Raw genomic sequence first — 14,107 nt, forward strand, 5'->3', positions numbered from 1 at the left:
CACCCTCTCTCGCTGTGTCTCTCTGTCACCCTCTCTCGCTGTGTCTCTCTGTCACCCTCTCTCGCTGTGTCTCTCTGTCACCCTCTCTCTCACCCTCTCTCTGTGTCTCTCACCCACACTATATGTCTGTCTCACACTCTGGATCTGGATCTCTTATTTACCCTATATATCTTAACTGCCCTATACTACACCAAAATAACCTATACTGCTTTCTTCCAGATCTGACTCAAGCATCACACGGAAGACATCGGAACCCCCCTTAACCCAGAAGACAGGTAGGGAACACATCCCCTCCAATGTATAACATTGCGGAAATGAGGGTACCTGGACATTGAGGGACTGCGGATCAGGTAAGATCCCAGGCGGGATTGCTGCTTTAGATATTATGAAGCGGGGACGTCCATACACTGGTTAAGGGGTTCAGGAAACTAGTCATTCCCATCTGGCTTTTATTTCTAGATCCGACATACACACACACACACACGTAACAAGGACTAATTGTAGTATAATGTAATACAATAAATACATTTATGTCAAAAACGAATGTTGTTCTGCCTAGGAATTTATTATATGTATTTTATTTATATATTTTATTTTAAAGCGTGGTTGGAGGCGGGACTAGGGTTGGGGGCGGGACTAGGTGGGAGTAGATTTTTTGGTTCGGCGAGTAGATTTTTGGGTGATTTGTCGAACACTATATATATATATATACACACACACACAAAAATTATCCCCAAAGGGTCTAGAAAGAAAGGAAAGGCTGTATAAGTGAAAGGAATACCAATAACTCATATATGGCTGTCATCAGTGACCAAAGAACTAGTGACCTGGAGCTCAAGACATCAAGTAGAATAATCTACAGATGACCGTGTAAAAGAAAAAAATAATGCAACTTTATTACATCAAATATCACAATGGTGAAATCTTATTTACAGTGAAAATAATCTTAAAATTCCCAATGGTGAGGTGGCAGATAGACTTGCCCTATAAATAGTGTTATATTCCACAGGCTCAGTCACACACATATATCTCACAAGGTTGTCTGTGTAGCCATCACATGAAAATAAAAACTATATATGGTATAGACTGCCTAGATTATGGGTAATGGCCCTGACATAAGGACACTGTCCCCTTAATAAAGCCTCAATGTCAATTTATATACATGTAGCCCCGGTAAGAAATGGGGGCTATATATCTTTTTCCTATTGGTGTTAGTCCTGTTAAGGTTGTGATAGAAATCCCTGGATTCCAGCGGTGCACAGCTTGGTAGATTTAGGAGACCAGCAAAGTGTAGGTTAAAAATTGAAATTTATTGATGTAACATGGTATGGGGGATACACTCTGACGCGTTTCGGACTAACATAGTCCTTAATCATAGAGTTCTATGATTAAGGACTGTTAGTCCGAAACGCGTCAGAGTGTATCCCCCATACCATGTTACATCAATAAATTTCAATTTTTAACCTACACCTTGCTGGTCTCCTAAATCTACCAAGCTGTGCACCGCTGGAATCCAGGGATTTCTACCACAACTTTGACTATGGAGCGTTGATGCACGCAACCAAGGAAGCAGACCTCAGTGAGTATTGTTTTTTCTCCCCAAGTGGAGACTTGATGACCGGTAACAGTGTCGCAGCAGCAGTGTCCTGTATGGCACTATCCTACACATCAATGGTATGTCATACCTTTATTGCTTTATTTTGACACATGGATCATCTAATTTTGTTAGTGTCTGTGGTTTTGCTGCTCTAATTTAGCACTGGGTCCAATATCTCACTGTATGGTTATACTGGCTTCACATATATATGGACTGAAAATATTTATAAGATTGGAGTTCAGAATTGGATTGAGCACTGTTATTGGGACGCATGCCCCAAACCACCGATTAGTCCTGTTAAGGGCAGGCCGCCAGTAGTTATCATGGGTTTTTACCCCACTTCAAGCCCTGCCTTGACTAATGGAGGCAGGCCCCTGACTCTGTGTGCAGGCCTGAGACAGAGGGGAGGGCCTGCTGACATCATGAGGGGTGGGGCTGTCTAAACTTAGTCCTGCCTGTTCCTGTAAGAGACAGTTAGTGAAGTTCTGGTCTGGATTGGAGTAAGACCTAGTAGTTGAGTTCTGTCCTGGGAACAGAGAGTGCTGGAGGGTCTGACCTGAGAAGCCATGCTCAGAGTGACAACTGTGCTTGGAAGAGATACTCAGACCCAGCCTGAGTAGAGCGGATAGAACTAGAGGCGGTGGACCAATGCCCCTCACCCTGCTCAGGGGGTGAGGGGGGAGATCTAGCCTCACCCAGAGGGTATACCCTTGGAGTGGGTGCAATGGGTATTGAAGCCCCATACAGCCCATCCTGCAGGGGTACAGCCTGGAGGAGAGGAGGAAAAGACCCTGTATATATTTGGAAGCACTGCTGTGTATGAACTGTGGTGTATGATCTGCTGTGTGCTGCTACCAAAGGAATAAAGAGACATTGCTGCTTTTAACCAAGACTGTGTTGTGAGATTGAAACCTCTCACCCTGGGACCAGGGCTTCTCTGGGAGGGTTTCTCCTTATTCATTAAGGCTGGCCAGAGATGGAGGCGTTGCACCACCGTTGCTAAGAAGATGAAGGCATATACCCCAGAAGCCTGTCCCTGTTATCCCCTATACCACCGAGGGAGACTCAGGCCCTCCTGTTCCTCACAGGTATGCACCACCAATATGCATGTAGCAAGCTCTCACTACACCCTAGGGGTCCAGTCTGCGACCGGGGGGGGGGGGGGAAACATGGGTTACATGTAGAGGCGAACTGCTGAGATCCAGAACAGGACAGGCTTTCAGCAAGGCAGTGCGGGAAGAGTGAAGTGCACATTCCAGGCAAGTACTGGAGAGAGTAGGGGATGTATGCATACCAGGGGTAGTCAGGGGAGCGTGGATTCCCGCACAGTACGCCCTGGGTGCCCTAAGAGGGTGTTGTAAGATGGGTGTGGAGCTATAGCTGTCCTAGTCCCTTGAGGCAGATAGTGTGAGGCAACTGGGGGGGTTAGTCTGTTAACTAGTCCAGGGACCATGGCCCAGGGCCCGCACTATGAGTGGCCAAAAGTAGGAGACGCCTGTACCTTAGGGAGATGCCCAGGTACACTAGCCAGCACCCACATAAAACACACCACAGAGTACTTGCAGGAACCGTCAGCCAGTGCGGGGCACAGAGAGAGAGTTCTGCCTAGCCTGGGGTATGTCACATCATATCAGTGGGCAAAACAGTCAGAAAAAGCATGCAGAGAGCGTTCAGTGAGCAGTGTGAGAGCAGTCAGTGTCTAGGAACGAGTTATGCACTAGACACTGAGAATAGTGCACATATACATTTGGAGGGCTCATCAAAGATGGCGGGCGTCACTACATGTGCTCCGCGGAGCAAGAAAGAGTTAAAAATGGCGACCGCAGTGCCATCCACGGCCCAGCAGTTAGCAGCCGAACTAAAATGGCGACTCACGCCAATCCTGGATCGCGCACGTGAAGCGTGCAAAGAGACTGTTAGGGAAATGTGGCGGGAGATTTGTGCAGGGGTTTGGCGCCAAACCCAGATCCCCGGAAAAAGGAGCGGAGCGACGCAAAAGCCAAAAGCCCACCCACCTGTGCTGTGACTGGCCGACAGACAAAGCCACGTCACACTGAGAGAAGGAGTGCCCCTCCTCTTGTTTCCACCAGAGGGAGGGGGCACAAGGAGAGCCAATCAGAAGCGTCCACTCCGGAGAAGGGAGGGACAGGAAGTGAGAGCGAGGAGCTTCACTTCTGTCTGGCATTCGAAGAGCAAGGAGCTGAAACATTGAACTGTTCCACCCCTGAGCAAACCATTTCAGTACCGAGCACGACAGTTTTCCAACTCCCAGGAGGCTACCTGGTGGTGGAGATAGATGGCCGAGAGTACCTCCGGTGCCTGTGTGTACAATGCAGGACACCCAGACCGGCCGCAAGCACCAAAGCACGATGCCCTCAATGTGGCACGTACTACCTAAGGTCTAACGAACCATGGCCTATGCTAAAGACCCCTCGGGGTGCCTCTCCGGGAACTCTAACGGAGGTGATGGAGACAGCAGATGAGGCTGCCCTAGTTCCCTGCACCACTGCTGAGGTGGGAACCAAGGCCCAGCCAACTACCGAGCCGAGAGAAACTCCGGCGGAGAAGAACGCGACCGCAGTGGAGGTACCGGAGCGGGCCCGTTTCGTACCACTATCCACTGGCGAGGCCGCAAAAGACCCAGATGACTCCCTAGCGGAGGATCCGACCAAGTCGTCTTCGGAGGAAGAAGATGGCATTTCATCGGTGGTGATGCGCCTACCGGCGAACCACCCCAGCTGTAAGCAAGATGGCGGTCCACTTACCGGGGAGAGGGAGCAGACGAGTCCAGACACCTCCCGACGGCGAGCGCTGGTGCGGCCTGAGGCCCGTAGAAGTCCCACGGCCGTGGTGACACCCAGTGCGGTGGGGACGGGATCCGAGACGGCTCCGGAGGAACCAGATGTCATCAGCCTGGAGATGAGCGGTAAGGAGACTCCACAACCCCCTTACTCCCGCCAGGCGACGAAGGGCCCTGCAGAGGACGAGGAGAGGCTTGCGGCCTACTTACCTGTCCGCGGACCAGATGATCCACCACCGCCCCTTCCGGTCCTCGACGCACTTCCGGTGCGTGACCACAGAGCGGATGCGGATTCCGCGGGCGGCCATGATGACGTCACTTCCGGGTCCGACTTGAAAAGAGGCCCGGGAGCGTTGTTCTCCCCGCGGAGAGCAGCCATGGCCGCAGCAATGGCCACCCTGAGAAGCCAAGGCCCTTCCCGAGGAACACGAAGCCCGACAGAGAGGGCAAGCAAGAAAGGGCCAAGTGGTCGCGGCATTACCCGCTTGCTGGACATTGATTCGGACATTGCCCCAGCCCCTAGCGCCATTGCCCTGGCCACTGCCCCTGCCCAGACACGACACCGGGACCTAGCGGGGATAAGTTAAGTAAGAACCCCAAGTACTCCAAGGATTTGAGGGATTGGGAACTAAGTGACGAGGGATCTGATGGGGAAGTACCATATGCTAATGTGATACGTGTGCCTAACCCTGTACCTTTTTCTCCTGTGTTTAGAGGGAGGGCCCGAGGGTCCCATACTACTGTAGAGGCAGGGCCTGTAAGCACAGTGGTCCACAAAATGAATCCTACCATCTATATTAACGCGAAAGGTAGACGCAGTTGCTCGCGCTCTACAGAGGCGGTCACGTCCGGTGTGTCATCCCAAGCTGAGTCAGAGACAGGTACCTCTAGTGCACTGTCCGAGTATGAACACCGTGACAAGTGGTGGGCACCCCTGTTCACTGGGTACCACAAAGGTATGGACCGTACCAGGTTCTTGTTAATTAGGAGCAACATAGTCGACCATTGGTGGGCGGTAGGTGCCTATACTCCCCAGGAGGTGGCGGACGAGCTAGAACACAGGTTTCAGGAGATAGAACAAAAGATCATCCATCCTAAGGGGCCAAGTATTTTGTATGATAACATTGCGCCAGTAGAACGAGAGTTTTGGGTACTGCCAAGCAGGGCGGGCCACAGGAAGCTTCCCAAGTTGAGCCGAACAGACAGGGCCATAGTGGCCAGGTATAGGCAGTCACACGGGTACGAGTTCCATTATGTGCCTGAACCCATCATGAGTGAGATAGAGGAGCATCGAGATATCTGGCTCAGAGAGGCCGTGCAAGAATACTTGCGTACCAAGTTCGGTAAAGCCGGTTACCAGAACGAGGATAAAATCAGTGAGGTAGCCCGGGCCTGGAGTGTGGGGAGGTGCATATACATGCAGTGTGGTTTATCGGCCGGAGTCTGTGTGCAGGCCTGAGACAGAGGGGAGGGCCTGCTGACATCATGAGGGGTGGGGCTGTCTAAACTTAGTCCTGCCTGTTCCTGTAAGAGACTGTTAGTGAAGTTCTGGTCTGGATTGGAGTAAGACCTAGTAGTTGAGTTCTGTCCTGGGAACAGAGAGTGCTGGAGGGTCTGACCTGAGAAGCCATGCCCAGAGTGACAACTGTGCTTGGAGGAGATACTCAGACCCAGCCTGAGTAGAGCAGATAGAACTAGAGGCGGTGGACCAATGCCCCTCACCCTGCTCAGGGGGTGAGGGGGGAGATCTAGCCTCACCCAGAGGGTATACCCTTGGAGTGGGTGCAAGGGGTATTGAAGCCCCATACAGCCCATCCTGCAGGGGTACAGCCTGGAGGAGAGGAGGAAAAGACCCTGTATATATTTGGAAGCACTGCTGTGTATGAACTGCGGTGTATGATCTGCTGTGTGCTGCTACCAAAGGAATAAAGAGACATTGCTGCTTTTAAGCAAGACAGTGTTGTGAGATTGAAACCTCTCGCCCTGGGACCAGGGCTTCTCTGGGAGGGTTTCTCCTTATTCATTAAGGCTCGCCAGAGATGGAGGCGTTGCACCACCGTTGCTAAGTAGATGGAGGCATATACCCCAGAAGCCTGTCCCTGTTATCCCCTATACCACCGAGGGAGACTCAGGCCCTCCTGTTCCTCACAGGTATGCACCAACAATATGCATGTAGCCAGCCCTCACTACACCCTAGGGGTCCAGTCTGCGACCGGGGGGGGGGACACATGGGTTACATATATAAAATCAGGGCCGCCGACAGGGGGGGACAGAAGGGACAGGTGTTCCAGGCCCGGTGGCAGGCCCAGCGGCGAAAGTTGGGCCCGACCTCTGGCCAGGCCTGGCTGCCGGTCTTCTCCCGGCCTGGCCCCCGCTCTCCTTGAGATGTAGGTGTCTATCACAAAGTCCCATGCCGACGGGCTTCTCTGACGTCAGCGTGCCGGAAGTTGGCTTGGCCCAGCTTCCGGCGCGCGACGGCATGAAGGGATGCCCGACGCTCGCCAGCTCGGCATGGGGCAGAGGGATAGAGACCTGCAGTGAGGGAGAACCGGGGCCCGGTCGTGAGAAGAAGGGTAACCGGCCAGAGGTCAGGCCCATTTTACAGTGCCAGCTGGGCCCACCGCAGACGATCCACAAGGTAAGCCTGTGTTTTTATATATGTGTAGCCAGGTCTCCTCCGGTCCCCCGGGTTTTCCCCCCTCCTTACCCTCACTTGTGGGGATGTTGCTGAAGGGCGACGGAGTCGCCGGTGGCTCCCGCCATAGGGTGCCGCCACGTTGTGCGCACGCGCGCAGAGTCGCACATGTGCAGGAGCGGCGGATGCAAGTTAGGGGTCCTCAATGGTTAAGGCATGCGAAGGGCACCCAGTTGCGGCCATTAGAGTCGCGCATGCGGTGTCCTATGCACACGTGGTCCTAAAGTTAAGTGTGCAGCAGAGAGACTACAACTCCCATGATGCTTAGGGAGAAGCTTCCAGGTGATTTGCGATAGCCAATGGAATGGCTGGATTGCTTCTAAAGGGAGGAAAGACTACTGCCTGCTGGGACAGGAAATGGAGAGTCAAGAGCTGGACACTGAAGATGCAGGTAGTGTCCACGGAGAAGTGCTCCAGGGACTAGGCCAGAGGTATACCCCCAGGGCCCAGTTAGTCCCCTGAGACACTGTAGAGCTGGGGAGCAGAGGGAACGCTTGCACTGTAGAGACCGGCGCTGGCAGAGAGCTGCTGCACAGCAGAGACTGTTCACAAAGGATCATCCGGCTGGGGATTCCTCCCCTAGGGAGTCAGACGGTGTACTCATTCCTGCAAGGAGCAGCGCGTCGCGCCATGGGATCACGTTGCGGAGCTGTTGATCATCAAAGGATTATCCTGGTCAGGACTATGACCAGGGAGGTAGTATAAGTGCACCAACGGGCCCCAACACACGGAAGCGCTATGCCTCACACTCACATTAACTTTATAGCTGGTGGACACTCAGAGGCTAAGTGCCCTGGCACATTGGTACACCAAGGACAAAGGGTGATGCAATGACTGATGTGTGAAGTAATGTCATGATTGACATGTGGGGTGGTACCATGATAATTCTGATGAATGATGCAATGATGTCTATGCAATGAGAGTTATGCAGAAGTTATAGTACATGCTCAGTAAATACTGTTTTATCCAACTGTGTGTATTTACTGTATGGTTGTTCTGGTGAGGGCACACTCCCACCACGTTGGGATCGCTCATCAGTGGAGGCGCTGCACCGTGTGTAAGTATATACCCCAGGCTCCCAGTGGCGGAGGTTCAGGCCTCCTGTTAGCCTCACAGGTGACAGCAGCACACGTAGTTGTAGTACCCAGCGGTACACCCGCTACATATGTATTGGGGGAGTGGGGGCACTTTTTTAAATGTATTGCGGGAGTGGGGGTCTTTTTAAAATGTATAAGGCTGCGGTCCCAGTCAGTACTGTAACACGGGCGCCCGGCAGGGGGGTGGGGCAGTGCGTGCCCTGCACTAACCGCGATCTTCCAGGGAGGGAGATTGCGACGGGAGGGGGCATTGGGGGGTTGCGGGGGCGTGGCCATGACCTCACGCGGATGGTTTGCCCTCATTGGGTGAACCGCCGGCGGGGGCATGGCCACGCCTCCGTCACAAGTTCTAAACTCAATTTCATTGAGTTTAATAAACCTGGCAGTACGTGCGGCTGCACCTTCAGCGGGAAGGTGCGTACTGGGCCCAGCCCCATTGAGGGTCGGTGCTTATACGCACAGCACACGCCGAGGCGTGCGCTGTAGCAGTCACTGGGACCGCAGCCTGAGGGGCGAGGGGGGTCTTTTAAAAAATGTATTGGGGGAGTGGGGGTATTTTTAAAATATATAAGGGGAGTGGGGGTCGTTTTAAAATGTATTGGGGGAGTGGGGGTCTTTTTAAAATGTATAAGGGGAGTGGGGGTCTTTTTAAAATGTATAAGGGGAGTGGGTGTCTTTTTAAAATTTACTGGGGGAGTTTTTTTTTTTAAAGGGTTTTGGGGGAGTGGGGGTCTTTTTAAAATGTACTTTGTGGCGGGGATTGAGTGAGTGTTGAGTGCCTGACTGAAGGTGGGAGTGAGAGGAGAGATGGGGGGGCAATACCACGGGGGAAGATGATGGAAAAAATATCTAATCAGTCCTAAAATACCGTCATAGTTTGCATAGGAAATAATGGCAGCTATGGATCTTCTAATTCTAATCCCTTGTAACTAGCTCTAAAATATGATGTGCGTGCTGCGGTCAACGCTCGTGAGTGTGAACACACTTGGAATCACAAAAAAACAAATTTCTACCGTATGTGACAAACTGAGTTGTGCGCAGCAGACTAGACTCCCAGCTTCGTGCGCGCGCACGGTGTTAGCTCACGCTGCGCTAGGTACGTCACCGACGTCGTTGCCCTGACAACGACAACAGCTCCAGTTCCAATCCAAGAGTCTCTAGCACTTTTCTAGTGTCCTGCGATGTTGCCCGGGGCCCATACGTTAGTTCATGCCTCCCCCCCGGAGTGCGTCTTCTCGCTAGAGCTGCTGGTGAATGATGTGCTGGTGGATCGTGCGGCGCTTGGGCTCGTGGACAAGCCTCTGCCCGCGCTGGCCTTCCGTCTGCTGGACTTCCCCACCCTGCTGGTGTACCCAGGGCCCGAGAATGAAGAGGAGGGGGGAGGTGAAGAGGCTTCTGGGCCGACGGGGCTTCTGCACCTGCCCTTCGGCCGGGGCAAGTCGTGCCTGTTCCGCTTGTCCCTGCACTCCCTGCAGAGGCGGCTCTCTCAGTCCCCGCTGTACGTGCTGCTGCTGGACCTCCGGCCCCGGCTCCCTCTGCTGCTGGGGAGCTGCCTTCTTTCCATGTCCGAGGCAGCTCGGGGGGTAAGGGAGGAGGCGGAGAGGGGGCCCGGCTGCTTCCCAGTGCCCTGCTGGAGAGGAGCCAAGGGGGAGCACCCTCTGTACGACCTGATGGGGAGGAGGGTGGGCCGCCTTTCCCTCGGGTACAGGCTGCTGTGTCTGGGGGGAAGCGTGATGGGGCACCTGGGGATGAGCACAGAGCATAAGGTAGTGCAAGGGGGCTACAGACACTTGGATGATGCAGAAAGTGGGTGCATAGTCCCAAATCATCAAGATGGGCCAGCTCTTCCAACATCAATAATGGTACCTCCAGCATCCACTTCATCACCAATAATGCCATCAGTGACACAAGTTCCCTCTTCATCTGAAGGAAAAGCAATTACACTGGAAACCCCAGTTGCTGCCTTTCTCTACAAGGACCACTTAGAAAGAGAAGTTCAGCCCCATGCATCTGGCCAGAACCAATCCTCTGTGTCAACACAGACCGAGCAGAAAAGTAGACACCCACCAAGGCTGGATGTGGCAGACAGTCTGGCGGAGCTTGAGGCACAAGCCAATGTTTTTTGCCCTCCCCCGCTTTATTACAACCATGACACTGAACCTAAGCCAGTCGGTGAGCAGCCGCCCAGAGAAAACAATTCTGTGAGTGCAGCCAGGCCTCTAGTAGGGGAGGATATGATAGACAGTGACTCTGAAGAAGACTCTGTAAAAAAGGCAAATCAGGGTGCTTGTGAATTCACTGAGGACATTAGTATAGCAAGGAGACCACATCAGAAGCGGCAGTCTGGTCCTTACCCCAAACCCATTCTTAATCAATTGCCTTTTCTAAATGCTTTGTTGCTTGAACTCTCACTGCTAAATGACCAAATGCCAATACCTAGTCAAACTGCTGTCCATCCGCAGTTAGCATGGCTGTATACAAATGCAGTGGGTGGGGAATCGTATATCCCCATGAGAAACAACAAGCCAAAACTACATGTAGAAGAGGTGCTTCCTAAGGCTTTGAAGAAGCCATCTAGTCCAAAACTAAAGAAAAATAGACCGGAGGGTCTTGTATCAAAAACTCCCTCATCTCTCTCAGAAAACCATGCAGAGAAAGAAAGCCATAGAGATGGGGCTCAAGGTAAAGCTGGTGCATTGAAGGCTGATGGGCATGGCAGAAATAAGCTTTTTTATGGACTCACAAAGACCCTTCGACTGCGTCTACAGGAGACCAACCCTGATGTGTTGCTGATGCATGAGCGCAGAGAGCAGAATAGGAAGAGACAGATAGAGATATCAAAGCAGCAAAAATGGAGAAGCAGAGGTATATTGTCCAAAGGTAAAATTCCCAAAAGCTCCATAGACTGTGGTCAGGAAACACAAAAAGTGATTCCACTTAATCACAGATCATTTGATGAAAATGTGGAAACTTTAATACAAAATAACAACTTAAATAACATGAAAGATTATGATCCCAGGAGACAAGAACCTCCACCTGCTTCTGCCCATGTCCTCGATCCCTATAAAAATAGTGTGGGTATGATGCAACCATTGGCAGAAAAAAGTTTCAGCTCATTGGAAAATTCTACATCCGAACCCCAGAAAGAGTTTGAGAGAGATGTCAAAGTTAATTTGCCAAGGTCAATGGTCCAAGACTCTGTCTGTGAACAAGAAGTCACAAATTACTTGAGTAGTATCAGTAGTGACTCCCAAGTTACGGGTTCAGGGAATTACAAACAAGGTGCGCATAACCTAGCAAGCAGCCCTGACCACATACCTTCTGGGGATTTAATTGCCAGCCTAGATTATAGTGGGTACTTGGATGATTTCACAAGTCCTGATTATACTGGGAGGTATTCAGAAGCTTTTGACAGCAGCACTGAACCTGCATTGTTAGATGTAATAAAGGTTTTATCCTGTAGTGATTCCGAAAATAGCAGACACAGTTCTGCTAAATCAGATTCCTTAACTGCTAACCTTTCTGCCTCTGTCCTTTCAAATGCATCTCCAGTTCCATCCTATGAAATAAGACAAGGGCTGAAAACAGAAAAAAGTATTTCAATGAGGACGTCACAAGTGAGCTCTTACTTGCCATCTAATATGTCTGATCTTGAATTGAGCAGGCTTGAAAGCACATCACATGAAAAACAAAATGTTAATGGTACGATGACCATTTCTAATCAGTACAAACACATGTCAGAACTCCAAGTAAACCAACTTCCTGGATATACCTTATAACCTAATTTGCAAGAAGAATCAGTTTTTCCAATATTTCTGTTAATTTTGTGCTGAATCTTTAACTTTTTTAGATTGTGGTTATGAAATCTTATATTTTGAAAGCACAAGTGTAAAGTGTGTATCTATCTAAAAGAATAATGACTTTCCCTTTTCGCAGCAAAGACTGTTCTTTGTAGAATTCTCTGTCAATGATATCCCCTTTGCAACTCTGTCTCTATGGACATTCCTGGATAAACAAAAATTCACCAGGCGCTCCTTGCGCAAATATAAAATATTTTGCAGCAAAATAAACCATATGGTGTGTAATTTTAAGTGATTGTGTGAATGTGAACAGGAAAAAAATGAGTGCCTACAGTATGTTATAGTAATATATAAAAAAAACAATCTGCAGATCTAGACGACCCAGCCATTTAGGTTTTTTTCATCGTTTTCTTTGGAATGTACAGATGTAAACCAGGAAATACAAATGACAGAATATGGTGCAATATTGTTTGGTTGATATACCTTCTCCAATGACCAGGTTTGCACCAAAGGGATTGTTGGACCAAATATTGTCCAACTACACAGAACTCACCATTAAACCAAAAGTAGTTAGAACATAACTACATTTGGTTTTAATGGTGAGTTCTTTCTTCAAAAATGTGGTACAGGAATGGGGACCAGGTTCACACTAAGTTACACAAATGTATTCATGGGAATTTGGGACAATATTTGGTCCAACAATCCCTTTAGTAAAAACCTGGTCCTTTGCAGAAGGTATATCAATGATGTGATTTTGATATATGGCAGGGGAGTATTGAGGAATGTAATCTCTTATCATATATTTATGAAAATGATCTGAATCTTAAAGTTATGTCCTAATGGAGCAACCAACAAATATAATTTTTAGATTTAGTAATCTATATTGAGAATGATAAAATTAATACAAACATTTTTTTTTAAGACGGTTAACTAACAATTACTGTACATATTGAATTCAAGCTGCCATCATCCTAAATAGATATCAAATATACTATTTGGACAGCAAAGACGTAGCAAAAGTAATTGTTCAAAGGAAAACATCTATTTAAACCAAGTAGAATTGCTCAAATCAAGATATATAGAGAGGAATTATAATGTAGATATCATTGAGAAAGCAATGATTAAAAACAATTTAGTAAACAGAAGAATTATTGGTCCTCAAAACTAGAACTTTGGAAGGCAATGATTTTCAATCTTCATTTGTCACGAAATACAACAGGAAGTAGTTGAAAGTAAAAACGCTATAGCTAAACATTGGCACATTCTAAAGAGGGACCCCATTCTAGGTAAATAAATTATAGACCACCCAAGAGTTATTTTTAAGAAAGCTTCAAATCTAAAGCAACCAGCACTTTTTGTGTCAAGAAAGAAGAAAATACAAGTTGGCTCAAAAAGCCGATAGATTTCTATAAATGCATTATGTGTAAGGCATGCATTTTCGGCACACGAGAAAAATACCTTCAAATCAAACAGTACAAGAGAAAATTGGAATAGGAAGCAGTACATAAATTGCCAAATGAGTTTTGTAATCTGTGTTTTGCCGTTTCCATGAAGTCTCCAATATGTGGGCAAAACCTCAAGACCCCTAGAAGTACGTACTGTATATTGGAACACATTGGTAATAGTAGAAGACAAGTACTTACACAGTGTTTCCAAACATTTTAATTGTGTACACCAATCCAACACCATAGGTCTCAAATACAGAGCCATTGAGTTTGTAGAATCAAATTGGAGAGGAAGAGACAGATTGATAAAGTTGGCCCAGAGGAAGACCTTTTGGATTTTTAGATTAAAAACATTGATTCCAGATGATTTGAATATAGATATAGCTATTGGGAGGTTTATTTAATATTTAATGGTTTTATCAGTTTAATATGTGTGTATGTGTGTGTGTATATGTATATGTATGTACATGTGTGTGTATATATGTATCTATGTATATATATATATATATATATATATATATATATATATATATACGTATATATATATATATATATATATATACACTGTATATACAAAAAACTGTGAGAGCACACTCCTGAGATAAATATAATATAGTAACAATTTAATAAAGAATCAGTATTTGATAAAACAGAACTGAAGGTGGAAATGACA

At 48.5% G+C, this 14,107-nt stretch overlaps 1 protein-coding gene across 1 annotated transcript; it reads left to right on the plus strand.

The window, feature by feature from the left end:
• The first annotated feature begins 9,284 nt into the window (after positions 1–9,284).
• MAP10 (microtubule associated protein 10) lies at positions 9,285–13,824 on the plus strand. Its single transcript, XM_075598312.1, has one exon. The coding sequence runs from the start codon at positions 9,371–9,373 to the stop codon at positions 11,966–11,968; it is 2,598 nt and encodes an 865-aa protein (XP_075454427.1). The 5' UTR covers positions 9,285–9,370; the 3' UTR covers positions 11,969–13,824.
• The last annotated feature ends 283 nt before the right edge of the window (positions 13,825–14,107 follow it).

This window comes from Ascaphus truei, chromosome 4 (assembly GCF_040206685.1).
Source record: "Ascaphus truei isolate aAscTru1 chromosome 4, aAscTru1.hap1, whole genome shotgun sequence".
In the NCBI taxonomy this organism is placed as follows: domain Eukaryota; kingdom Metazoa; phylum Chordata; class Amphibia; order Anura; family Ascaphidae; genus Ascaphus; species Ascaphus truei.

Coding starts and splice junctions, on each gene's coding strand:
- MAP10 (XM_075598312.1), top strand. CDS start 9,371: ATGTTGCCCGGGGCCCATACGTTAGTTCATGCCTCCCCCCCGGAGTGC.